General features: G+C 43.9%; 1 protein-coding gene, 2 long non-coding RNA genes and 1 pseudogene across 3 annotated transcripts in view; 3 read left to right on the forward strand and 1 right to left on the reverse strand.

Moving 5' to 3' along the window:
• The window catches only part of LOC104006065 (uncharacterized), a 42,963-nt gene extending 34,042 nt beyond the window's left edge, over positions 1 to 8,921 (forward strand). The window contains exons 3-4 of the long non-coding RNA XR_008547508.1: positions 1,664 to 1,845; positions 2,775 to 8,921. This is a non-coding gene — a long non-coding RNA (uncharacterized LOC104006065). The remainder of the gene's footprint in view (positions 1 to 1,663; positions 1,846 to 2,774) is intronic.
• A 2,236-nt stretch (positions 8,922 to 11,157) lies between these two features.
• Positions 11,158 to 18,145, forward strand: SOWAHB (sosondowah ankyrin repeat domain family member B). Its single transcript, XM_003954483.6, has one exon. The coding sequence runs from the start codon at positions 13,917 to 13,919 to the stop codon at positions 16,296 to 16,298; it is 2,382 nt and encodes a 793-aa protein (XP_003954532.2). The 5' UTR covers positions 11,158 to 13,916; the 3' UTR covers positions 16,299 to 18,145.
• Positions 18,146 to 20,361: 2,216 nt separating this feature from the next.
• Positions 20,362 to 24,406, reverse strand: LOC129143879 (large ribosomal subunit protein uL24-like; annotated as a pseudogene).
• Positions 24,407 to 24,753: 347 nt separating this feature from the next.
• LOC104006067 (uncharacterized) lies at positions 24,754 to 26,256 on the forward strand. Its single transcript, XR_679619.4, has 2 exons — positions 24,754 to 25,024; positions 25,869 to 26,256. It is a non-coding gene; the product is annotated as an uncharacterized LOC104006067 (long non-coding RNA).
• The last annotated feature ends 443 nt before the right edge of the window (positions 26,257 to 26,699 follow it).

Genomic DNA, 26,699 nt, shown 5'->3' on the forward strand with positions numbered 1-26,699 from the left:
AATATATAATTAAATGTATGTATACATTTAAAATATATAATTAAATGTATGTATACATTTAAAATATATAATTAAATGTATGTATACATTTAAAATATATAATTAAATGTATGTATACATTTAAAATATATAATTAAATGTATGTATACATTTAAAATATATAATTAAATGTATGTATACATTTAAAATATATAATTAAATGTATGTATACATTTAAAATATATAATTAAATGTATGTATACATTTAAAATATATAATTAAATGTATGTATACATTTAAAATATATAATTAAATGTATGTATACATTTAAAATATATAATTAAATGTATGTATACATTTAAAATATATAACATGTATATATGTGTTAATATATATTAAACATATGTGCAAGTCACAGTCAAATCTGTTGCATGCACAAAATTATGAAAAATATTATATAAAATTACTTTTGGGCTATGTGTATAGGAAACATAAATGAAATTTGTCTATATGTATATCAGCAATCATTGCTACGTAATGATGATTCAGTTAGCAATAGACTGCATATACGATGGTGGTCCCATAAACTTATAATGGAGCAGAAAAATTTCTATCACACATATACTTATTGTTGTGCTACTGTTTTCTGTCTTACTAGTCAGTGTAGTAACATGATATAAAGGCTTGCAGCCTAGGAGCAATAAGCTATACCACATAGCCTAGATGTGTAGTAAGCTATACCATCTAGGTTTGTGTAAATATACTCTACGATGTTTTCACAAAAACAAAATCTCCTGACATATTTCTGAGAACATAACCCTGTTAAGGAACACATGACTGTATATGCTTAAGGAGGAGCTCATCATTAAAGAGGGATCATGTAAATTTCTATTATAAATGGCATTTTCCATAATTTAAAGTTTGCAGATCAATTATTTTCAGATATGGCTAGGCAGTTATTGTTTTAAGTTTAACATTGCTGAAGGCACATACTAGGTGTATGTGCCAATCCCCTGGGCTTGCAGTATTGTTTGCTTGGGCTTGGAGTTCAGCATTATCTTTAATCTATGGTTTCTTTGTAAGAAATGATTTCAGTATATATTATAACTTTATTGCTATTTGTATGCTTGTTAAGTGGATTTACAGATTATATTATCTACTTTTAACTAAATTAATCTTCACCAAGGAGGCAAATGATTCATGAATAGGGAGAAAAACTAGGTTGTAGCTTGCTATGGTTTGAATGTTTGTATCCCCCCAAAATTCACATTCTGTAACCTAATCACCAATGGGATGGAATTAGGAGGTCATGGGGGCAGAGCCCTCATGAATGGAATTTATGCACTCGGAGAACCCAGAGAACTACCTTGCCCCTTCTATCATGTAAAGACATAGCTAGAAGACACCATCTATGAACCAGAAAATGGGTCCTCAGCAGTCACTGAATCTGCTGGCATTTTAATCTTGGACTTTCCAGTCTCCAGAGCTGTGAGAATTAAATTTCCATTGCTTTGAAGCTGCCCAGTTTATCATATTTTGTTATAGCAGCCCAGATGAATTAAGACATAGCTACATCTTGAAGATCTTGATCCTGTAAGCAATGAATAACCATTGCAAAATTGTTTTGGGGTTTGTTTGCTTGTTGTTTTATCAAGAGAGTAATATAATCTGATCTGGCTTTTAGGGTTATAAGATGAGCAGTACAATAGAGGATGGACTGGAGTTGGAAAAGACTAAAGCAGCAAGTTTGATAAGGAGGCTACAGCAATAGTCCAGGTGAAAGACGCAAGAGCCCAAAATGCGGCAGTGGCCAAGGGAATGGATCTGAGATAAAGTTCAGAAGATAGAGTTGGCAGGGCAGGTGAGGTAAGTGCTTGGGATAAATTCACATGGTCTAGTTGAACACCTGTGAGCTCTGTAATGTAGGAAGAATGACTTTGGTAGAATGGAAAGATAATGAGGGCTAGTCTGGACATGCTGATTTAGGGCCAAGAAAGACCCAGTAAGAAGCAAGAAATATGAGGCTAAAGTGTGGTAGAAAGGCCCAGGTAGAACTACATGTAATTAAAACAATATTTGATGTGATTTCTCCCAAGAAGAGGATATATTTGAAAGAGGGGTACCTTCTATCACTTCTTGGCTTTAAAACTCTGTTGGCCTCCTGTGATCTCAGAGATGGATTTCTCCAAATGTCTTAATTTGATACTCAAAAGTGTCCCCAGTCTATTACCAAACTATCTCTTATTCAGTCATTTATTCAACCCATCCGCCTTCCTAGAGAGCCTGGATGTACTGCGGTGAGTGTTAGGGGCACAGAGATAAAAAAGTGGTTGGTTTCTGCCCTGGAGGAGGTCTAGTAGGGGACAGAGACAACACAACAGACTATTAGGATTCAGTAAAATAAGGATAGTAATGAGGTTACCCATAGGTTTGCAGCAAGAATTAATGAGTTCATACACATAAAGCCCTTAAAACAGTGTTGAATATACAACAGCTATTATTATTATAGGAGGAACACGTGCTGAGACTGGGGGTATGGGTCAAGGATGACTCCCTTGATTTCGTGACAGCTGAGCTGAATCTTGAAGGAAATTTAATTTAGCCAGACTCAAGGGAGAAGGGGAGGGGTTGGAGAAGGACATCCCTGAACTTCTTTCAGTTTTCTTGTATAGCGAGTTGAATGATGGCCCCCAAAAGATGTGTCCATGTCTAAATCACTAGAACTGTGAATGCTATCTTATTTGTGAAAAGGTAAAGGTTTGCAGATATAATTAAATTAAGGATCTTATTTTTAGTTTATCTTTAATCCAGGAGAAGAGAAGAAGGCCACATGAAGATGGAGCAAGAGATTGGAGTGATGTGGCCACAAGCCAAGGAAGCTGACGAATGAAGACAGCTGTCAGAAGCTGGAAGAGGAAAAGGATTCTCTCTTGGGGTCTCCAGAGGGAGAACAGCCCTGCCAACACTTCCATTTCCAATGTCTGGACTCTAGAACTGTGAGAAAATAAATTCCCATTATTTTAAGGAACACAGTTTGTGATACTGCATTACAGCAGCTCCATGAAACAAATACATTTTGTTATTCCAAGTCCTCTTCACAACAAAGTCTTTGCTAGTGGTGAACCAAACACAGTCCCACCATCATGAGCCCCTGTTCTGGATGAGGGGGCAACACAGTTCAGACACTGGTCATCTCTATTTAATGTCTAATGGGCATCTCAAACCTAACTTTCTCCCAGTGGAAATGCCTGGAGGTATGTGGAGATGGAAAGCTGACCTAGCCAAGGAGTTCAGCAAAGATCCCTGGGAGGAGGTGACATCTGGACATCTGCACAGAATAATGAGGCTGGGCTAAGGCAGTGACTGAGGGAGGCACTCTTTTTTGGTTTTGCTTTTCTTTTCTTTTGTGTAGGAAGGAAAGAATAGCCAGGAGAGATAGGGGAGAAAGAGGATAAAGATAGACAGGAAAGAGGTAACACAAGAAGTCAGGATCTGCGCTTGAGGGGCAGAAGTCAAGTCGGGCTAAGGTGAGAAGGCAGAACAGGATTCAGGGTCTTTGAAGAGAAACAAGTACAGAGCTGGAACTAAGTGATGATGACTCCAGACTAAAACCCTCTGGGTTTGAATCCTGCCTCTGCCACTTACTTATTCATTACAAAATAGCGAGAAATTACATTATCTGGATCTTGGTCTCCTCAACTATAAAATAAAAATAATAATAGCTCCTATCTCATAGGATGCTATTAGGAGTACTAAGTATATTAACACCTGTAAAGCACTTGGCTCAATGTCTGGCACTGCATATGCAATAAATGTCATTATTACTATTAACATTATTAGAAGAAGCAGCAAATTTAAAATCAGAATGTGAGCACTGGAAAGGACTTCAGAATCAACTAATCTAATTCCCCCATTGTACAAATGAACAGACTGAGGCCCAGAGAGGTTTGAAATTGGCCAAATTTAAGGAGATAGGAACAGAGCCGAGATGACAAAATTGCTTGAAAGTCTATGCTTTTTCTAGGTGAACTATACATATATATTTGGGAATCATAAGAATATAAGCAGCGATTGAATCTGAGGAGATAGAGTTACTCAGGAAGAACACAAGAATTACTACAGAAAGCTGAAAGAAGAATGAAAATAGATTTGAAGTCAACTTGATTCAAATATCCCAATGTAATGGTATTAGGAAGTGGTGCCTTTTTGAGGTAATTGGGTCATGAGGGTGGAGTCCTCATGAGTGGGATTAGGGCCCTTATAAGGGGCTGAAGAGACCAGAGTTTTCCCTTCCACCAACTGAAGACTCATATAGAAGGTACTATTTATGAGCCAGAGGGTAGGTCCTCAGCAGACACCAAATCTGCTGCAACCTTGATCTTGGACTTCCCAGTCTCCAGAAATGTGAGAAACAAATTTCTATTGTTTAAAAGCCACCCAATTTATAGTATTTTGTTATAGCAGACTGAATGGGCTAAGACACCATTAAACTTTGAAACTTGGTTTTTCCACATGTAAAATCAGGATACACATAGAAAACCTGCTGATGCCTTTAAAAAATTTTAAACCCATATGTTCTAAAGTTGGTAACAGAGGAAGACTTTCCACAAGATGGAGGAAAGTCTTTTACTCCAGATCTTAAAACTAACCTTATTCTTGAGGTATAAGGTTACTCACACTAATGTCTGCTGGAGCCACAATCAGCAAACTGGCTTTAGGGGTACAAAGCATGGATTTTACAGTTTCTCTCATTGCCATAGTATGGTTGAGACAGCTTATAATATTTATGCAAGATACTACTAAAGATGGACCCCTCATGTTGGAGCTGGACATAGGACTTTTCTCTTCTTTCTAGATTTCTTCCATAGATACATTCATTTAATCCCATAGCTTTAAAATACCACCTCAAAGCCAAAGACTCATATTTATACCTCTAGCTCTGACCTACTCCTGAGCTCCAGACTTATATGTCCAATTGCTTGCTCTAGATTATTACTTAGATATCTAATGGTCATTCAAATATAACATTTCCAAAATGGGATGCTTGACTTCCTGCTCCCAAACCAGTTCTTCCTGCAACATTCTCAATCTTGGTAAACTTATATCCAATTGATATAGTTTGGATATCTGTACCCGCCCAAATCTCAGGTTGAATTGTAATCCCCAGTGCTGGAAGTGGGGGCCGGTGGGAGGTGATTGGATCACGGGATGGATCTCTCATGGCTTGGTGCTGTCTTCATGATAGTGAGTAAGTTCTCACGAGATCTGGTCATTTAAAGGTTGTGTGGACCCCCCTCACCCTCCCACTCTCTTGCTCCTGCTTTTGCCACTTGAGGTGCCTGCTCCCCTTTAGCCTTCCACCATGATAGGAAGCTTCCTGGGGCCTCCCTAGAAGCCAAGCAGATGCCAGCACCATGCTTCCTGTAAAGCCTATAGAACTGTGAGCCAATTAAACTTTTTCTTATAAATTATCCAGTTTCAGGTATTTCTTTATAGCAATGTAAGAACAGCCTAAGAAATCAATCCATCAGCAAACTCTCTTAGTTCTACCTCTGGAACATTTTGCGAATCTCAATCTTTCTCCACATCTGATGCCTTAATATTCCAAGCCACTGCCATCTCTTACCTCCCCTTCTGTGGTAGTTTCTCAGCTGGATTTTCTATTCCTACTTTAATATCCCCTACAATCTACTCTCCACACAGCAGCCAGATGGTCTGTTTACTACATAAATTATGTGTCACTCTCTTGGTTATAAACGTCTAATGGCTTCCTATCACACTTAGATTGAAACTCTAACCCCATTAGGCCCTGCAAGACCCAGATCCTGCTTACTGTCTGACCTCACCCCACACTTTCCTTGCTCATCATGCTCCAGATTCGAGGCTGGATTGCTTTCTGTTCCTCAAACACACCAAGCTTATTTCTTTTTCTATCTATCTATCTATCTATCTATCTATCTATCTATCTATCTATCTAATCTATCTATCTTTATCAAAAGAATCAGAGGTGAAACCATGCTCATTTCTGATGTAACCTCAGCAGTTCCCTCTGTCTGGAAGGCTCATTCCATCCTGTGCCCTCCTCCCCATCTTCACTTGGCTGCATTCTTCTCATCGTTGTGGTCTCTGCTTATTTTTATGTTCTAACAAAGGCCTTCCTTGCCTGTCCTTGCTAGAATAGCTCTCTAGTCAGCCTCTATCATATCAGCTGGCTTTTGCATCTGAGCATTTTTTGCTACTGATATTTCCTTGTTTATTTTCTGTCTATTGTCTGTTTCTTTCTCACTAGAATGTAAACTTTCTGAGAGCAGTGATTTTATCTGTTTGGTTTACCACTGTGTTCCCAGCCTCAGAAAAGTGCATACACCTGGTGGACCCTCAATTAATATTTGATGAATAAATAAATAAAGGTTCAAATAAGAGAAGGGAAGTAAATGCAGGAAGCACCATATCATTAGATTGTCTGGCACATAAATTAGAATCCCCAACTTCAGCTTGTAGTTCAGCATGAAAATGCATTTCCCTTGCTATGTCAGAATGTCTAGACTTGTGGAAATCCAAACCTGAACAAAGGACAGTGAGGACAGAGGGTTGGAAAGCCCCCTGGTTTTCTCTCCTGCATTTCTACATTCTACCTTTGCTATGGTTTCACCTGGAGTGTTAGTCCATTTTGCATTGTTATAAAGGAATACCTGAGACTGGGTAATTTATAAAGAAAAGAGGTTTATTAGGCTCATGGTTCTGCAGGCTGTACAAGACACATGGTGCCAGCATCTGCTCAGCTTCTGGTGAGGCCTCAGGAGCCTTTACTCATGGCAGAAGGCAAAGGGAGCCAGTGTGTCACATGGTGAGAAAGGAAGCAAGAGAGAGGGAAGGTGATGCCAGGCTCTTTTTAACAGTCAGTTCTGGTGTGAACCAATAGAGCAAGAACTTTCTCATTACCATGAGAAAGGCACCAAGCCATTCATCAGGAATCTACCCCTATGACACATACACCTCCCAGAGGCCCCACCTCCAACACTGGGGATCGAATTTCAACATTAGACTTCGAGGGGATAAACATCCAAACTATATCACCTGGGGATCTACCCACTGACCTGGATGATTAACACTGGGCAGTTCCACCTTCCTGAGTGGTGATATCACTCCACATCCACAGTAGAGGTTTGGATGGAAGGCAAAGAATAAGCTCATCAGAACATCCTACAAGAAATACAGACTTATTAATAGCAAGGAGAGCTGCTTTCTGCAAGATAATTGAGTTAGTTTGTTCAGGCTGTTTTAACATAATACCATAGACTTGGTGGCTTAAACAACAAACATTTATCCCTCATAGTTCTGGAGGCTGAGAAGTACAAGATCGAGATGTTGGCAGATTTGGTGTCTAGGGAAGGCCCACTTCTTGGCTCATAGACAGCTGTCTTGTCACTGTGCCCTCACATGGCAGAAAGGGCTGGGGGAACTCTGTGGGTTCTCTTTTATAAGGGTACAAAGCCTATTCATAAGGGCTCCACCTTCATAAGCTAATTACTTCCCAATGGCCCCATCTCCTGATACCATCACATTGGGGGTTAGGATGTACAACATGTGAATTTAGAGGATCACAAACATTTCATCCATAACAGTAATGATCTCTGTTCTACACACTTCCCATACTTGTTCTGATGATCTGATAAAGAAGTGTGGTCTGGAACATGACCCACATGTGTAAATCACTACATTATTACACTATTTGCTCCTCATCACTATGTGTTTATGAGAAGCAGAGCAAATACTCCTGGCAGAATGCCATCAGTGTTCCTCATACCACAGTACTAAGGACTTAGACAATTTTTGTTGTCCTCTCCATCCTAGATAACTCTGTATCCCTGTATAAGACTCATTCAACACTTGGTCTCACCATTCTATGGTATCGTCATCTTCAATATGCCTCTCCCCTCCACCATGCTTCATTCATGTGGTCACACTCTGAACCTTGTCATCACTCCCAAACTATTCCACTTTAGAAACCTCAAGCCTCAAGACCTGGGAATAACTGATATTCTGCTCACAATGTCCTAACCCTCTAGCTCTCATATTCACTTACTCCCCTTATGCCTGCTTTTCAACCCCACCAAGACCTCCTCAAACCTTTTCTCCCTATCTCTTAGGCCCCTTCGGAGCTGACTTCCTTCACTATTCATCCATACCACTTCCTTCTTCCAAAATCTTAATTTTCATGCCCCCACCTGCCAACCCTCAACCCTGGAACAGTCTAGCGCCTGCCTTTCCTGTTTCTAAACACCCAGGGTACTGTGCCCTCATGGAGAAAATAACAGAGTGGTTTGATCTGGTGACACCATAAACTTTCAAAATAAGTTGGTTCCTTTGGCCAAATGGCAATCCTATATGCTTCTCCCAATTGCCCTGATGCATGAACTTTATTCATGCTTCTTTCTCTCTCGTACATATTCATACTCAGTGAATGGCATCCTTTTCTATACCATGAGGAAAATGGAGGTCTTCATGCATAAAACCTCTCAGCTTTCTGCTCCCCATGTGCAAATAAAGTGAATGTATATCTACAGCTATGGCCAAGATGAACTGCTGTTAACCAGAATCTATTCCTCCCTTCGTCCTGGACACACAGCTCCGCTACATTTCTCAACCTCCCTTGCAGTTAGATGTATCATGTGATGAAATTTTTTGCCACTGGAATTTGAGCATTAGTATTGTCTACCACTTCCATGCCTGGTCTATAAAAGTGTTTCACGTGCACATCACCGTGATCTTTCCCCTTCTGGCAAGCTGTTTGATGATATGAAAACCATGTGTTAAAGATGGCAGAGCTGCCATCAGCTTTGTTCCTTAAATAACTGCATGGGAAGTAGCTGCCTGCCTGTCTTTAAAAACTGCCCTAAAAATGATGTAAGTGAGAAATAAACTTTATTTTTGAGTCATTACGAGTTAAGGTTTATTTTTATAGCAGGTTAGCCTATGCTAATGAATACAATAGCTATTTTTCCTCTCTCAATTCTTAATGGGAAAAATGGCTCTCCTCTCTCCTGTCCCAGAGAATCCCTCTACCTGAACTCTGGACTCCAACCCCACCCCAAGCCCTGTTTCATCAATTATTTACTCTCTCCTTTAGGTCTCAACTTATCCTCTCCTGGCTCTTTTCCCTCAGCACACAGACATGCTCATATCTCTTCTAACAACTATACAAAACAAATCTTACATTACATGATCTGATATTCTCCTTGTCTAGAATTCTCTTTTCTCCTTCCTTTCATGCTCAAGGCTTTTTTCATCCCACTCTCTACTCCACTCACTCTATGACCTGGTCTCTGTCCCTACCACTGTTGTGAAACTGCTCCAGATTGGGCCCCAGTGACCTAACAGGCTATGGTCATATTTCATGTCTTATCTAACTTGGCATCTTGGCATAGAAAGCTGTTCCTCCTCCTTCCTTGGTGCTCCTCTTCCCCTCCAGCTGCTCCTTCTAAGTCTCCCTGACAGGTTTCTTTTCCTCTGTCTTTGGTAAATGTGGATTCACCCTCTAACCTCATTTCTTCCCACTGCCTATATATCTCTTTCTAAACAATTTTGTTATTGCCTGTGGTTTAAATGACCATTATTTATAGATGCTAATGCCACACATCCTTGAGCCTCGAACCTATATTACCAACTGCCTCCTAGATATTTCTATCTTTATGGCCCATAGACACCTCAAACTTAATATGTCCAAACTGAATTGATCATCTTTCCCATTTCCAACAACGACTGCTTTTATATTTTCTACTGAGGCGGATGGTAACAATTGTCCGTGGGTAACAGTCATCCACTAACCCTCTGAGCTGACTTCCTTCACTATCCATTCATACCACTACACTCTTCCACAAGCTTAATTTGTATGCCCTAACCTGCCAACCCTCAACCTGGAACAGTTCAGTGCCTGCCTTCCCTGTTTCTAACCCCCCAGGGTATACTGTTCCCTAATGGAGAAAAACACACAGTGGTTGGTTGGGTGGCACTATATCCAGGCACTCAAGCTAGACACATGGGAGTAAGCCAACCTGGTCTCTCATCCTCAGACTACTCTGGCTCCAAATCCTATTACATGTATCTACTGAACACTTCTCCAATACATCTGTTGGTCTCCCTTTCTTGGCCACTGCTGAGCTCAGACCTTTTTCATCACTTTCTTAGATCATCTCAGTAACTTCTGGACTATTCTTCCTGTGGGCAGCCTCACCTTCCTCCTACAGCCTAAAGACTTGATATTGTCTCTTTCTTTGTTGATATTCATTTATGGGATTTTTTTTCGTTAGTGTCTTTTTCAAACTAAAAAATAACATATTCTCATTGTAAAATAGTTTATAAGGCTATTTAAAAAAATTAAAGCCACCCCGTATCCAGTCCTTAAATTTTACCCCCAAATACATATACACATAGTTTTTTTCTAAAAATAGGATCTTATTACACATGCCATATTTCTCTATGCCGTATTCTATTTTAGGAGGAACTTTTTTTCATATTTTAACATCTCTAAAATCACAATGTGTCATACAATCAATGGTTCTTAGGTTTGGTTACATACAACATTGTTCTACAATGTACTCTTTTTACTTATTAATATTGGTCATGATTCCAAACCAACACTTACTTCCAGGAGATCTTTCTAAAGTACAAATCTGGTCAGGTTGCTACCCTTGGGAAAATTCTTCCAAGCCGCCCCTGCCCCCAAAGCCCTTCATCTTCTGATTCCCATCTACTTTTTCCCTTTCCAGCACATCCACACACACCGTCTTCCTTAAAGCCAAACAGGCCAAGCAGATCTATTGGCAGTTCATTCCCCAAATAGCGATGCTAAGCCAGATCTTTGCCTTCGCACCAATGTTTTTTCTGCCTTAAAGCCTATTCTCACCTTTTTACTCAAAGTTAGCTCTTTTCTTTTCTTTTCTTTCTTTTTTTGAGACGGAGTCTCGCTCTGTCACCCAGGCTGGAGTGCACTGGTGCGATCTCGGCTCACTGCAAGCTCCGCCTCCCGGGTTCACGCCATTCTCCTGCCTCAGCCTCCCGAGTAGCTGGGACTACAGGCGCCCGCCACCACGCCCGGCTAATTTTTTTGTATTTTTAGTAGAGATGGGGTTTCACCATGTTAACCAGAATGGTCTCGATCTCCTGACCTCGTGATCCGCCCGCCTCAGCCTCCCAAAGTGCTGGGATTACAGCTGTGAGCCACCGCGCCCAGCCCCAAAGTTAGCTCTTACTGGAAAATTGTCCTGATCCCCCAAGCTGAGCCTGAGTTCTTCCTTTATGCACCTCCCCTCAACTTCACCAGTATGTGGTGCATGTCTCTGTTAAATCACTTAGCACTCAGGTTCATGCCATTTCTCTTGTTGCTCCTTACTAAATAGAAATAGTGAGTTCTTAAGTACACTTTCTTCTTTATACCCATTTCCAACAGTGTCAGGGTAATGTAGGAGCTTCATAAATATTTTTGGAAATAATGAACTGTATATGTGGGAGGCAGGAAAATGCTCCCTGAGATAATGTAAAGAGCTTTCTAATTAACCACCTCTTTATCCTGGGACAAGAGAGAGAGAGAGGAGAAGGTCTGGACGCCAAAGTACCTGGGAATCCAGAAATCTAAAGCAATCAGATTTTTTTTTTCTTCTTGGTGGCTCCAATCCTATTAATTCCACCCTCAACTAAAAATGATCTGATTTCAACAAACAGATGCTTTATAATCTCCCCTCACCTGGCCCTCCACCTTCTTTCACTCTAGTCTTTTTATTTCCTTTGAGTCGAAACCTCAGTCCATATTATGGCTCTCTTTTGCAGTTAGCCCCTTATTTTGTAACCAGATGTTTTAAAAAGTAGCAAAGAGGGATTCTTTCCACTTGCCATTCTAAAATGCCCACTTGAGTCTTTCATTTGGTGTTCCTCCTGCCTTAGGTATGGACTCACCTTACTCAGTCCCAACAAGACTCTATACCAGCAAATAAATTCAAAAGAAAGCTGAAATTTAATACAAAACCTTAATTTAAAAAACTATCTTAAAGGCTTGATGTTATATAGAGACATCAGTGAAAACTACTATCCCTCTCTCAACCCAGTATTGGGTTTGGATCCTAGAAAATGCCAAAAATAGACAAAAATGTTTCCAGTTCTTTTTTTCTGACCTAGATAATGTAAAACCAAAGATTCATTCCTGGAAAAGTGCTAGGGTATTTTTGGGGATTTAAAATCAAGCTCAGTTAATGTGGTCTATAGGGCAGTCACTAAGATTGGTCCATGCTAAAACATGTCTTTGTCAACAATTGTAGGGCCAACACACATACTTTCAATACTCTCTCTTGGCGAGAAGTATAGGAACTATGAATAATCAGAAATAGAAGAGCAAAAGGAAAAGTGAAAAGATGAGAAGAGTCCATGAGAAAAGAGAGGCAAATTACAGGGAAGGAGAAAATCGAGGTTTTTGAATGGGAAATACAGTGGACATGAGAGGATCTGAGAAACAGACATATTTCCTGTCAGTAGAGGCCGAAGGTAAACAAGGATGTCGTGTAACAGAAAGAAATGGGAAGGCCAAGTTAAAGAAAAGAATGAGAGAAGGCTTGGAACTAAAACAGGTAAAGAGATAATGACAGTGAAAACTATCTCAGGCATGTCAACAGGACTGATAAGGAACAGTGAGGGACATCCAGGATCTCACATCAAAGACAAAAGGGTCAACATGTGGAGAGAGAAAAAGGAAGAGGGATCCCAGCTGTTAGGGGGAAAAGGTGTTGTTAAAGACAGTTCTAGTCTGCATTTTGAACCTTACATTCTGAAAGGAAGCACTTCACCAAACCAATACAAAACACTGTACAAATCTCTGCTGTTCACAAATTTTAGAGTAAATAAAAGCAAACTAATGCTACACATCAAATACCTTAACTGGCGAGACATAATTCCTAGTTCATTTTAGCCGCCGGGGGCAAGAAGCTATCAAAGTGATTTTTTTTTCTAGCACCTTAATGTGAGACAAGTATGAAGGAAAGACAAGTATGAAGGAAAAAGGCCCAAACCAATATTGCCCAGTAGTAATTTTCAGAGTGATTTCTCTTTTCGGTATAGACTTGGATGTATTTGGACCCCTTGGAGGGGGCGCCGGAGAAGCGGCCCAGAAAGTATTTCTATATTAAGAAAAATTTAGTTTGGATGCAAAGTGAGTTTTGCGGACCTCAATACAGCCTCGAGAAATCTGAAGTACTCCTCTACAGCGTTAATAAAGAAAGATAACTCAGATTGCCTGTTAACTTGCAGCTTCTCCTCCTCCCCCATCGGCTTCAGCCTGAACTCATCAAAGCACCGGAGGACAGGAACGGACCTTCTATCGCTTTTGTTTCCTGCGTGGCGGAGACTTAGAGGAACGGCCGGTCGCCTACCTGCCTTCCACTTCCCCGGCCGCAGAGCAGTTCGCTGCCGGCTCGGTTCGCCGCCAACCTCACCTACCGGCTGGCTCTCCGGCCTGACTCTTCTGGGATGGGTGGCAGGGGGTGGGGGAGACCTCAGGGGGCGGAGGGACACGAGGAGGCGGGCCTGACCCTTCCCCCAGAGCCAGGGAGGAGGTGCCGCCAGGGCGCAGGTGAAACCGACTCGGCCCTATCCCGGGAACTTTCGCTGTGAGGACTCGTTGCGAGAGGCTAGAGTCGCGCAGGGGCGGCCTCGGAGCCGCCCTCTCTCACGCAGACTGCCGCGGGGACTCAGCCTTGGGGCCACCCGCAGGGGACCCACGGCCCTCCTGGCGCGCTCACGGGCTGCGGGCAGCGCTGGCCTCCGCGGCTGATGGGGGCGGCTAGTGCCGCCCCGGGCGCAGGTGACACTCTCCCGGCCAGGGTTTCCTCTGGCTGGGGAGAGCCCCGGGAGGGCGAGACTCAGACACCTCGGGGGCGGAGGACAAGGCAGCGATGGCCCGAGAGCTAAGCCAGGAGGCACTACTGGACTTTCTGTGCCAGGCTGGGGGCCGCGTGACCAACGCTGCCTTGCTGAGCCACTTCAAGAGCTTTCTCCGAGACCCCGACGCGTCCCCCAGCCAGCACCAGCACCGCCGCGAGCTCTTCAAGGGCTTCGTCAACTCGGTCGCCGCAGTGCGCCAGGACCCCGACGGCACCAAGTACGTGGTGCTCAAGAGGAGGTACAGGGACCTTTTGGGGGAGGAGGGGCTGCAGCGACCCCGCGAGCCGCCCGCGACCGCCCCCAGTGCAGGGGGAGCAGCGCCCTGCTCCCCGCGAGGCGCGCGCCGGGGGGAGCCGCCCCAGCCGCAGCCCAGGCGGCGGCGGCGCGAGAAGGAGCCGGAGGAGGAGCCAGCAGGTGCAGCAGCCACAGCCGCCGACGCAGCTTGCAATGGACTCCCGGCCAGCGGCTCCCGTAGGGCGCCCGGGAAGGGCGGCGGATCGAAGGGCAGTCTCGGACAGAGGGCGCCGGTGCCCGCAGCTGCAGCGGCAGGGGCCCAGGCGAGAGCGAGGTGCGCGGCGGCGAAGACGCAGGGCCGCTGCTGCTGGGAATGCCTCCAGAACAACCTGGCTGTGCTGCCGGGAGAGCTCGGCGCACTCCCGCACTCCGCCACCGCGGAGGAGAAGCCGGCACGGGCTCTGCCTGCCCAGGATGACCGCGGGGCTTCCAGGGAGCGGGAAGAAGGCGCGCTAGCTGAGCCGGCGCCTGTGCCTGCAGTGGCTCACTCGCCTCCCGCCACCGTCGAGGCTGCGACGAGCAGGGCTTCCCCGCCTGCTCTCCTGCCCGGCCCCGCTCCCCGCGGAGACCGGCCGGAGCTGCTGACCCCCAGCTCCCTGCATTATTCGACCCTGCAGCAGCAGCAGCAGCGCACTCGAGAGTGGGTGGCCAGGCACCCGCAGGTGCCGGAGGCCCGTGATCAGGGCCCTATCCGCGCCTGGTCGGTGCTGCCAGACAACTTCCTCCAGCTGCCCTTGGAACCCGGCTCCACCGAGCCTAATTCAGAGCCACCAGACCCCCGTCTTTCCTCGCACTCTCTCTTTCCTGTTGTTCCGGATGAGTCCTGGGAATCCTGGGCGGGGAACCCTTCATTGACTGTCTTTCGCAGCATTCGTTGTCAGCTGTCCCTCCAAGATCTGGATGACTTTGTGGACCAGGAGAGTGATGGCAGTGAGGAGAGCAGCAGTGGGCCCAAAGACTCCCCGGGGGCTTCTGAAGAGGGGCTGCAGGTTGTCTTGGGAACCCCAGATAGGGGGAAGCTCAGGAATCCAGCTGGGGGCCTTTCTGTATCTCGGAAGGAGGGCAGCCCCAGCCGGAGCCCTCAGGGTCTCAGAAACAGAGGGGATGGTCACATCTCTCAGCAGGTCCCTGCAGGGGCTAATGGCCTTGCAGGCCACCCCCCGAAGCCTTTGCCTTGGCCAGTTCCTAAGTTAAGGAGGTCCCTCAGGAGGAGCTCTCTGGCAGGGAGAGCCAAATTGTCCTCCTCTGATGAGGAGTACCTTGATGAGGGCTTGCTGAAAAGAAGTCGGCGCCCACCTCGATCCAGGAAGCCCTCCAAGGCAGGAACAGCACCCAGCCCAAGGGTTGATGCAGGTTTATCACTAAAACTTGCAGAGGTTAAGGCTGTTGTGGCGGAGCGGGGTTGGCGACACAGCTTGTGGGTCCCCAGTGGGGAGGGGTCTGCAGCCTTGGCCCCCCACAGAACTTCTGAGCACAAATCATCCCTGGTTCCACTAGATGCCAGGGAGCATGAGTGGATTGTGAAGCTTGCCAGTGGCTCCTGGATTCAGGTGTGGACTTTGTTCTGGGAGGACCCTCAACTGGCCTTGCACAAAGACTTTTTGACTGGGTACACTGCCTTGCACTGGATAGCCAAACATGGTGACCTCAGGGCCCTTCAGGACTTGGTGTCTGGAGCAAAGAAGGCAGGGATTGTCCTCGATGTAAACGTGAGGTCCAGTTGTGGATATACCCCGCTGCACCTTGCAGCCATTCACGGCCACCAGGGGGTCATCAAATTGCTAGTGCAAAGGTTGGCTTCTCGGGTAAATGTCAGGGACAGCAGTGGGAAGAAGCCATGGCAGTATCTAACCAGTAATACCTCTGGGGAAATATGGCAGCTGTTGGGAGCTCCTCGGGGCAAGCCCATTTTCCCTGTCTATCCCTTAGTTGGAAGTTCTTCCCCTACCAGAAAGGCCAAGAGCAAGGAAATATCTAGAAGTGTCACCCGAAAAACTTCCTTCGCTGCACTACTCAAAAGTCAGCACAACAAGTGGAAATTGGCCAACCAGTATGAGAAATTCCACAGTCCAAGGGCAAGAGAAGAGTATAGTGACTGAGGTGGGTCTCTCTGTCCAACATGCAGGCAGCACTCCCTCACCCTGCTCAGTGAGAGAATTCAGGGGGAATAGAAAAGCTGCTGAGAGTTGGTAAAGAGGATGGTCGAGTGAGATGGTGTTGACCTTCCTGGATCTTATGTCACTACATTCTGGACCTCAAGAGGGTCATCCAAGCTTTTTGAAAGCTGAACTCCTTGACTGGAGAAACCTAGACAAGAGGCGGGGCCAGGTGCTTGATATCTAGGAGGCATTCTTCCTCTTCCCTTGCCACCATGGAGCTGGGCACAGTAAGCCATATTGTTTCCTGAAGCAGGAGTCCCAGGCCTTGGCTAGAGAGGGAACAGATGTCTAACAAAAAGAGAAGCAGTTCGAGGAATTGATGAAGCACATGCAAAATCCTCTCTGGCTAGTAGCTCTCTGGCTTCTGTTCATTTGAAGAATAAATCTTGGCTGACAGTGGGAAGCACCAGGTTTGAAATCAGATGCCTTTATTTTTCTTTTTTTGGCATTTAAATCAGTGAAATAAAATTATTACTGGAGAGCACAGTTCGATTTAAGAGATTCCTCAGCCCTGTTCTCAAGTCTTCTTTTGAATTCCATGCATGGTGGTTAATGGGTAAAATGATTAATGCCTCCTTTGGGTCTTCTCACTGATCAGAGAAGCAGCTGGGTAAGATCCAGTTATGACTTGGACTCCATTCCCAAGAGGAATGACTGTCATTCAGGCCCTGCTTTTTTGTATCAACCCGAAGGGAACTTTCCAAATGTAAAAACCATGTGGCTAATTTGCATAGTGACTGAAACCATCTTTCATGGAAACTCCCTGTGTAACAAACAGAATTATCATTACTAGTTTTCAGTAGGTTTGAATGGCCAACGTTTGTACTCATAAAAAGAGAGAAATGATTTCACTCTGGGGAAACAGTAAGGGTTAAGAGAATGCATCCTTACCAGCACTATCTAAGCTGCTAAATATAATTTTATTTGCACTAAACTTGTTGCCAATTAAGATTAAATATTAGCCTTTAAGTACTCTATATCTAACATGAAGTGCTCCTTTTTAATTGCTTTTGAAGGGACCGATAACTTGTGAGTTCATGGAGTGAAGAGAATGGCTAGTCTATAAACGTCAGTAGAGCATCAAGATTTCAGAATAAGTTCAAAGAGGGCTGAAATACATGTTCAAGTGGAAATTGTTAATTTTTTATGGGAATGTTTTCATGAGATGTGACAATGATGCTGTATTTTAAGTCTTTTTGTGTTTCTTCTGGTTATTTGCCCCCATTAAAAGATCAATAGATCTTTATAATTTATTATACTTATGCTGATTACTGTTTTCTTCTTTACAAAATTATGTCTCAGCGAGTGCCAAATATTATTGTTTCTTTGATTTTTTACTTTATAATTTTGCTGAAATAAATATATCTCTTCTACTAGAAAAATAAGCATAATAAATAAATCTAAGAGCTTTTTTCCCAAAAGACCTATATAAGAGATGAAACTTTGTCAAATCAAAGCAAGAAAAATGGCAACCACAGATGGGACATAGTTTGAAGAGATAAAAAATTAAAAGAATACAATAGACATCTATGCAAATACTCTAGTAAACTAGTAAAAATTGTAAACTACTAGTAAGCTAGTGATATTTCATGGAAAAAATGTCAACTTTCTAAAAAAATCCAATGAATGTTTTTACTTTATCATATTGTTATTACCACATCAATTTATCCAACAGATGTGTTTTGTATAGTGCTGTGGGATTTATAAAGATGAGTGGGAGATGACCCCTCTTGTCTTGAAATTTAAAATCTGACAATATTACTGATTGCTTTATACCCTTCTTTTTTTTTTTTTTTTTTTTTTTTTTTTGAGACAGAGTCTCAAAAAAAGTTGAGGCTGGAAGTTGCCCAGACTAGAATGCAGTGGTGTGATCCTGGCTCACTGCAACCTTCGCCTCCCAGGTTCAAGCAATTCCCAGGCCTCAGCCTCCCGTATAGCTGGGATTATAGGCAACCACCACCACTCCTGGCTAATTTTTGTATTTTTAGTAGAGACGGGGTTTCACCATGTTGGTCAGGCTGGTCTCGAACTCCTGACCTAAAGTGATAAGTTGTATGTTTCAATATTCCTAAAGTGCTGGGATTACAGGTGTGAGCCACTGTGCCTGACCTGTACCCTATCTTGCTCCCATGATGTCTTTTAAAGCTGCATTATATCAGAAAATAAGCTTGTAAAATCAGGCAAAGAGAAAAGAAAGATGGTACCAGAAATGAGGACAAACAGCAGCAATGCAAGAAAAAATTGTCAAAAGTGTCCTAAGTACAAAATACATGCTCTGGAGAGAGCACTTGTTTCAGGAGAGAGAGAGGGAGAGGGAAAGGGAGAAAAAGAGAAAGAAACAGAGAGAGAGAGAAACAGAGAGAGAGAAAGAGAAACAGAGAGACAGAGATCCTTTCGGGCTGGGAAAATCAGGGAGGGCTTCATAGAGGCCAGGAATCTTTTAATTGAATGATACTAACTTTCCCAAGAAACCAGCTCTGTTAGTTCTACCACATTCTTGATTTCTGCTTCAGTGTGTGATTTACATAGCACTAGTGTTGGCTGATTGTTCACTGGTTAGAACACAATCCTAAGTCTCAAGTTGATTCTTATGATGATTCATCATGTCCCTCATACCTGCGTCTGGTCAACTCTTTTACATGGTCAATATGCTATGTTGGGGAGGAGTCAGGGGAGAAGAGGGTGTAGAGAGCTGATTAAAACACAGATCTGATCCTGACACCCTCTTACTCATGTTGTGAAGTCCAGGCCAGGAGGGCTGCCAGGACTAGCGTACTTTCCCAGCTTTCTGCCAGCCACTCCCTGCCATGAACCCTAAACTTCAGCTACATCAGACCCATTGGGATGCTGGTGGCCCTAACCTCTCAGTTTCTGTCTTGTGCTGAATTTCTTTTACTTAGAAAACCCTTTTTGCTATTTTCTTGGTAATCTTATTCCTCAAAGGATAGCTCAAATGTCACAGACTATATGAAGATTCCAGGACAAACACCTCCAAGCTGGAAGCTTTATAGCTCCTTCGTCAGAATTCTTATAATACTGTGTACATAACTCATTTACAATTTTTGCCACATAGTATTCAAGTAAATTGTATGTCTCAATATTCCTGAAGATTTTGAGCATCTGGAGATTAGTGAATATGTTTTCAATTCATCTAGATTTCCAGATATTTATGGAGCATCTGCTATGTGATAAAGACATAATTCCTGCCTTTAAGAGCTCATAGTCTACTGGGGAAGGAGATGTGAGGGTTGTGTCACTGAAAATTGCTTCTAGCACAGTGAGGTAAGTGCACAGATATGTGTGTGTGTCAAGACTCTGAGAATTCAGAGAAGGGGACGTTTGTGAAGCATTTTCCATGTGCCAGTCTCTTTGGTTATGCTGGAAATAAAACATTTAGTAGAATATACCTATTTCCTGCTCTGATTATGCTTTTCTGGATTGGGGAAGTCAGGAGGGAAAGAGGAAGTTAGATGAGCTTTGAAGGGTGAAGTGCAGGAAAGAGTTCTGGAAGAATATCCCAGGAGAGGGAAGGGACATGACCAAAACCACAGAGTGGTTTGGGGATACTGAGCCACATAGTGTGGCAGAAGTGAGGCAGTGCAGAAAGAGATGAAGCTGGAAAGGTCATTTAGGACTAGGTTGAAAGAAGGGTCTTTTTGACCTCAGGAAATACAGGCATTTTCTAGGAAGCCAAGCATTGTGAAAACTCCTCCCAGAAAAACTTAGTGTTATTCCAAATCCAGGTGTTTTCCTGAAGTCTTAATTTGAAGACAAAAAATATTTCAAAGTATTAGATTAAATGTGCTTTAAGTTCCTCTTTCAAATTTTTCTTAGGTCTTCAGTGTTGTTAATGCTTATTTGCTAGCACATAGTGGTAAGCAACAAAGTAATTTAACAAATGGCAATTTCATTTTAAAACCAAACATTAGAAATTGTTGATATGCTTAGCTCAACACTTTTTTTTCATTTTAGCAGTTGTATGAAAGCTTGTATATAGATTCATTTATTCCTGTATCTTCTCAATTGTTTCTTTCTTGTATTTGCCCTTTTTCTTTCCTACTTGGCAAGATTTGGCTTTCTGTTCATGGATCTTTTTACGGTCTTTGTCCACTTTTAGCCTAGTGATAACCACTTTGCTGGGGTGAATGCCTACACAGACAGTTGTACCATTAGCCTTTTGCTGCTGCACCCATTCAATGTAGATGACATCTTTCTTCCTGTAAACCTTGAGTACGTTGCCAATTTGCTGACCTTTACAATGTCCTTGCACAGTCTGAACTTCATCATCCTTCCGGATGGTCATGGATCAAACATCGTACTTCTGTCTTAGCTCTTTGGAAACAGGGGAAGACATAATCTTCTTGCAAGTGTGTGAAAGCGCATTGAAATGCCTTTTGCAGTTCTTGCTTCGGTCTAGTCTTATTTTATGCTATTAAAATTGCTTATACTTCAACATTTCAGTGTGTTACACATAGCATGTTATGAATTCCAGATGCCTTGAGTCCTCTATACATTTTTGGGTTTTTTTGAGGCAGGGTCTCACTTGGTCACCCAGGCTAGACTGCAGTGTTGCCATCATAGCTCACTGTAACTTCAAACTCCTGGGCTCAAGAGATCCTCCCACCTCAGCCTCTTTAGTAGCTGGGACTATAGGTATACACCATCACACTCAGCTATTTTTTTTTTTTTTTTTTTTTTAGAGACAAGGTCTCTCTGTTACCCAGGCTATGTTGCCCAGGCTGGGTCTCAAACTCCTGGCCTCAGCTTCCCAAAGCACTGGGATTACGTGTGTGAGCCACCACACCTGGCACCCCGTACATGTTTTTTGTTGTTGTTGGGACAGGGTCTCCCGCTGTTACCCAGGCTGGAGTGCAGTGATGCAATCTCAGCTCGCTGCAGTCTTGACCTCCCAGACTCAAGCCATCCTCCCACCTCAGCTTCTGGAGTAGCTGGAACTATAGGCGCACACCACCACACCCAGCTAATTTTTTAATTTTTTTGTAGAGATGAAGTCTCACTATGTTGCCCAGGCTGGTCATGAACTCCTGAGCTTAAGCAATCCTCCAGCCTCAGCCTCCCAAAGTGCTGGGATTACAGATATGAGCCATCATGCCCAGCTCCCCCTATACATTTTAAAAAATAACTTTACAATACAATTCACCTATTTTAAATGTACAATTCAATGATTTTTAGTATAATCACACCTATGCAACTATCACCACATTAAGTTCCTGTATAAATCTGAGAGCCACTGATCCAGGCAATAGGAAGCCATTGAAGGTTTAATACAGGAGAGTGACATATAAGATGGGGTGAAACAAAGATTCTTCTTGCTGCAGTAAAGGAGATAAACTAGAAGCAGAGATCAGTGAAACTATTGTAATATCTTAGTTTCATATTGGGAATATCAGGAATGTTGACTCAATAAGCTGGATAAGGTGTCATCCATTGGATTGGATATATACAGTGAGGAAAAAAAAAACCTTCTTGGTGGGGCTGATTTAGTTGATAAGAATTAGGTAAGATGTAAAAGAATTTCTCCATTTCCTCTCACCCTCAAAATACCCTGGTTTTGTCAATTTTTTTTTTTTTTTTGGCAAAGTCTCGCCCTGTTGCCCAGGCTGGAGTGCAGTGGCATGATCTCGACTCACTGCAACCTCCACCTTACGGGTTCAAGCAATTCTCATGCCTCAGCCCCCTTAGTAACTGGGATTACAGGCGTGAGACACCACAACTGGCTAATTTTTTTTTTTTTTTTTTTGGAGACAGAGTCTTGCTCTGTCACCCAGGCTGGAGTGCAATCTTGTCTCACTGCAACCTCCACCACCCAGGTTCAAGCTATTCCCCTGTCTCAGCCTCTGGATTAGCTGGGATTACAGGTGTGTGCCACCACATCCAACTAATTTTAGGTTTTTTTGTTTGTTTGTTTGTTTTTGTTTTTTGTTTTTTGAGACGGAGTTTTGCTCTTGTTGCCCAGGCTCACTGCAACCTCCGCCTCCCAGGTTCAAATGATTCTCCTGCCTCAGCCTTCTGAGTAGCTGGGATTACAGGCCTAGCTAATTTTTTGTATTTTTAGTAGAGACAGGGTTTCACCATGTTGGCCAGGCTGGTCTCCAACTCCTGACCTCTGGTGATCCACCTGCCTCAACCTCCCAAAGTGCTAGGATTACAGTCGTGAACCACCACACCCAGCCCTAATTTTAGTATTTTTAGTAGATATGGGGTTTCACCATGTTGGCCAGGCTGATCTCAAACTTCTGACCTCAGGTGATCCGCCCGCCTCGGCCTCCCAAAGTGCTGGGATTACAGGCGTGAGCCACTGTGCCCGGCCCAATTTTTGTACTTTTAGTAGAGATGGGGCTTTGCCATGTTCACCAGACTGGTTTCGAACTCCTGGCCTCAAGAGATCCGCCTGCCTCGGCCTCCTAAAGTGCTGGATTACAGGGGTGAGCCATCATGTCTGGCCTGGTTTTATAATTAAATTACTTCATTCCTGTCATGACCATCTAGGTTCATGGTGGCATGGAATCCAGAGTGTAAATTTAATCTCTGTACAAGCTGTTTTGCATAGCAGTGCTGCTGTGTACACTTGGGTTTGTCAACATCAAAACAAATTTAAAATGTTTAACGAAAGGTTGGATTATGTAAGTACTTAAGCTCATGGCAATGAAGCTAGGTTGCCTGGTTCCTGTCCTGATTTGGACAAGACCTTCAACTTCTTAGTTTTGTCATTTGTAAGATGGAAATAATAGCAATAGAAAATGGGTTTCCTGAGAGGATAAAATGAATTTATACCTGTACAAAGTTCATAGAAAATGCCTGGCACATAGTAGATCCTCAGTAAACATTTGGTATTATTATTTTTAATACCATTCAAAGTATACAGTTCACTTAAATTTCCATCTATGCAGAAAGCAAAGAAATCTAGTTGATTAAAGAGGTGCTTACAAAAATTTATTGATAAAGCTAAATAATTTTCATTATGCTTCTACACGAGAAAGATGTCTGGGTTTCTCATTTCAAATGAAAAAGACTATTTAACTATCTCCTGTGTGTAACAATCATTAGCTATTATGTCATTAAACAGAATTGTGTCCAATTGAAGTCACATAAACTAATACCAGTCAAATTAGAAGCGCTGATGTTGCCCGGAACTGAAACTCAGACAGATCTCTGGAGGATTCAGGCTTATGGAGAGGTGAGGGGTGTGTGTGTGTGTGTGTGTGTGTGTGTGTGTGTGTGTAATGCTACTATCACTCATGAATTGGAAAAATCTAAATGGAACCATGCAGTAAACTTTATCAAATTTCTGCTAAATTTGGTCACGATGAAGTCACTGAGTTGGGTTAAAAAGTATTGACCTGACTATTCTTCCTTCATGATGTGAAAATAACACTTCCTGATCTCTAGCTACCAAGCTTGACTCCTATTTTCTACTTTTTTGGGGGGGTGGGGTGGGGTGGGGGTTGATCCTTTCATTTATTCAGACTTTACTCATCATCACATTCTGAGCCCCTTTCTGCATCTAACTCAGCGTCCTCACACAACTCACAGGCTAGAAAGGACTTCAAAGTGTGATCACAGCACTGAGGGGTCCCAAGTAAGGCAAAAGGATCTGGGGGAGTGGTAAGGATCCAGCAGGGCCTCATAAGGTGACATCTGAGCTGGGTCTCCAAGAATGAGCCACCACTTAGCTAGGCCTCTGTTTCCATATTGAATCACTGGAATACAATTTGCTGAATTCAACAGATTGATGACCTGGGTTCAGGTTAATTAGCTTTGTTTATGTTTTACTTTTGTTTTCTCTGTCTCCCCTGCTAGACTATCATCCCATAAGAATGGAGACCTCTGCCTGCTTCACTCCCTGCCGTGCTTCCATGTCTGGAGCATGCAGTAGGACCTCAGTGAATGTGTGCTGGAAGAGGGAACACTGATCGGAATTTGTCCTCTGAATTTGTCCACTCACACTGCAGTGTCAGCTCCTTGAGGACAGCAACGTCATCAGTCCTGTTGATCCCTGGATCAGCACCTAGAAGGGTTTGGCACATGGTAGGTGATCACTGACTGGCTGATTACAACAGGACATAGCAGCAGGCCTTGAAGCTGGGAGTGAACCCCAAATCCTACCTTCAAGCAGGAAGCCCTGTTCCTTTGTATTATGCCTGAAATGGGGCCTGTGAAGGAGGCGGCAGGAGAGGGGAAAAAGTGCTGCCATGGGTTCTTGTGTACACAGAAGACAGTGGCGTGGGAGGACATGAGCAGGCATATCCAGGAAATGAACAGAGGGCTCGACCCTGAACCTGCCCTCTCAGGTGTCACACCCTCTCCCACTAGAAGCAGGTGAGCAGCTCCCAAGTTCCCTTGGAGATAGAGGCCACATGACCTCAACCTGGCCAATCAGCAGAGCCCATTCTCTTCAGCCACAGTGATTGGCTGAGGTCTGGGCACGTAACCAGTCGCGTGCCAAAGGTCAGACCTCCGGGATGGAACCCTGGGGGAACAGAAGCTCTATTTCTGTTAGGTTGCTAGAGTGGTTGGTGCCATCTTGTCACCTTGAAGGGAAAGCCCACCCAAGAATGACACCAACACAGAGGGAAGTAAACAGAGCCAAGAGGTCAGCAGAGGTGGTTCCTGGTGCCATTATCCAGCACCCAGCTACAGACCAGGTGAAGTTGGCCGGGCACATAGTCACTGGCACTGGAGTGACCCATAGGTCACACACGAAAGTGTGCAGAGCAACTCCAGCTGTGCTCTTTCGTTTTCACAGTTAGCAACTTTTTTATAGGTAGCATTCTTGGTTAGCATTCCTAGTTAGGATTTGTAGCTAAAAGGTTACCATGTGGCAGGGCCTTACGACCATCTCTGCTGATGAGGAGACCCTTACTGATCATTATAGGCTCCTCGAGATCATCAGCCAGGACAGCTTCACCAGGGTGAATGAAGTTCACCAAGTACCTTCTCACTGGGCAGCAGTGAGACTCTAGACTCCCTCTAGAGTCTATTCCATGGGGTCACCCCAAGGTCATCAAACTCTTTCAACACCACAGACACTTTGTTCTTAGCCATGGAGTACGGCCAGCAGAGCAGAGCTGGTCGACTACATCCTAGAGTTGGGCTACATGAAGGCGGAAGAGGCCTGAAGCAAATTCCAGCAGATAGTATCAGCCCTCTAGTACCACCAACAGAAGGGGGATATCCATAGGGACCTGAAGCCCAAGAATTTCCTTGTGGTCCATCACAACATAAAAATAACAGACTTTGGATTTGATACCAGGTTCACTGTAGGCCAGAAGCCGGGCACCTTCGGTGGGAGTCCCTCTTATGCGGTCCTGAACTCTTCCATGGCCAAACATATGATGGGCCCCAGTGGACATGTGGAGCTGGAAAGTCATTCTTTACACCACAGTAACCAGGTCCTGCCATTTATTGGGCAGATTTTGTGGCGCTGAGGAAGCTGATACTGTGTGAACAATTGTACAAGATCCCACTCTTTGCTTTTCATTTCCACAGAGCTTCATAAACCTATTTCTGACTGCAGGGAGAGGCCTATACTAGTCCACGTCATGGAACACCTATGGATCAACACTGGTCAGGAGGAGACACGAAGGCCATACCGGGAGCTGCTCTCTGATTACCAGGACTCCTGAAACACAGAGCTCATGGTGTCCGTGGGATATGAGGCAGACCACATCCAGTCCTTGTTAGAACAAAAATTTGATGATACCATGGCCTGGTACTGAATCCTGGGCTACAGGAAACCTGATGCAGGGCTCCATCATCACAGCAAAGTCTTTGCCTTCAGTGGATCCCACCCAACAGCTACTAGCCTTCCCCATCACCTGAAAGAAACTCTTATGCTTTAACATACAAAACTTGTTAAAAACATTGGGAAAAGGTGCACAGTTCGTATGTTCTTCATTTGTTCACTCTTAAGGGTACAAAGTGTCTTGTCATTCGTGCTGGTCTAAATATTGTGGGTTGACATAAAATTTGAGGTATAGTAAGGCCAACAGGTCAGGAAACAAGTATTGTACAACTGAAAAGATAATTTGTTGCCCACAGTTCCCCAGGGGACAGGCACACAACATGCAGGACCACACAGGGAAGCACCGGTGGGGGTCAGTAGGCAGAGGGAGTGGGAGAGCTGTGGGCAAGAACCTTTGTTGTGCTTCCTTCTCGGTTTTGCCCAGGAACAGCTCCTTGGCGACAGCTTGGATGGGTGGACTGGTGTACAGCAGGTGCCAGCACATGGTGAAGGCCACTGGAGACTGGCAGGAATGCACCTCACTTGGGGTAGGCTGCAAGAGCCCAGTGCTGCTCATGCTGCCCTGGTTGCTGTGG

Source organism: Pan troglodytes, chromosome 3, assembly GCF_028858775.2.
Source record: "Pan troglodytes isolate AG18354 chromosome 3, NHGRI_mPanTro3-v2.0_pri, whole genome shotgun sequence".
In the NCBI taxonomy this organism is placed as follows: domain Eukaryota; kingdom Metazoa; phylum Chordata; class Mammalia; order Primates; family Hominidae; genus Pan; species Pan troglodytes.

What these genes read in the sequence shown, in the direction of transcription:
- SOWAHB (XM_003954483.6), top strand. Translation starts at nt 13,917, where the DNA reads ATGGCCCGAGAGCTAAGCCAGGAGGCACTACTGGACTTTCTGTGCCAG.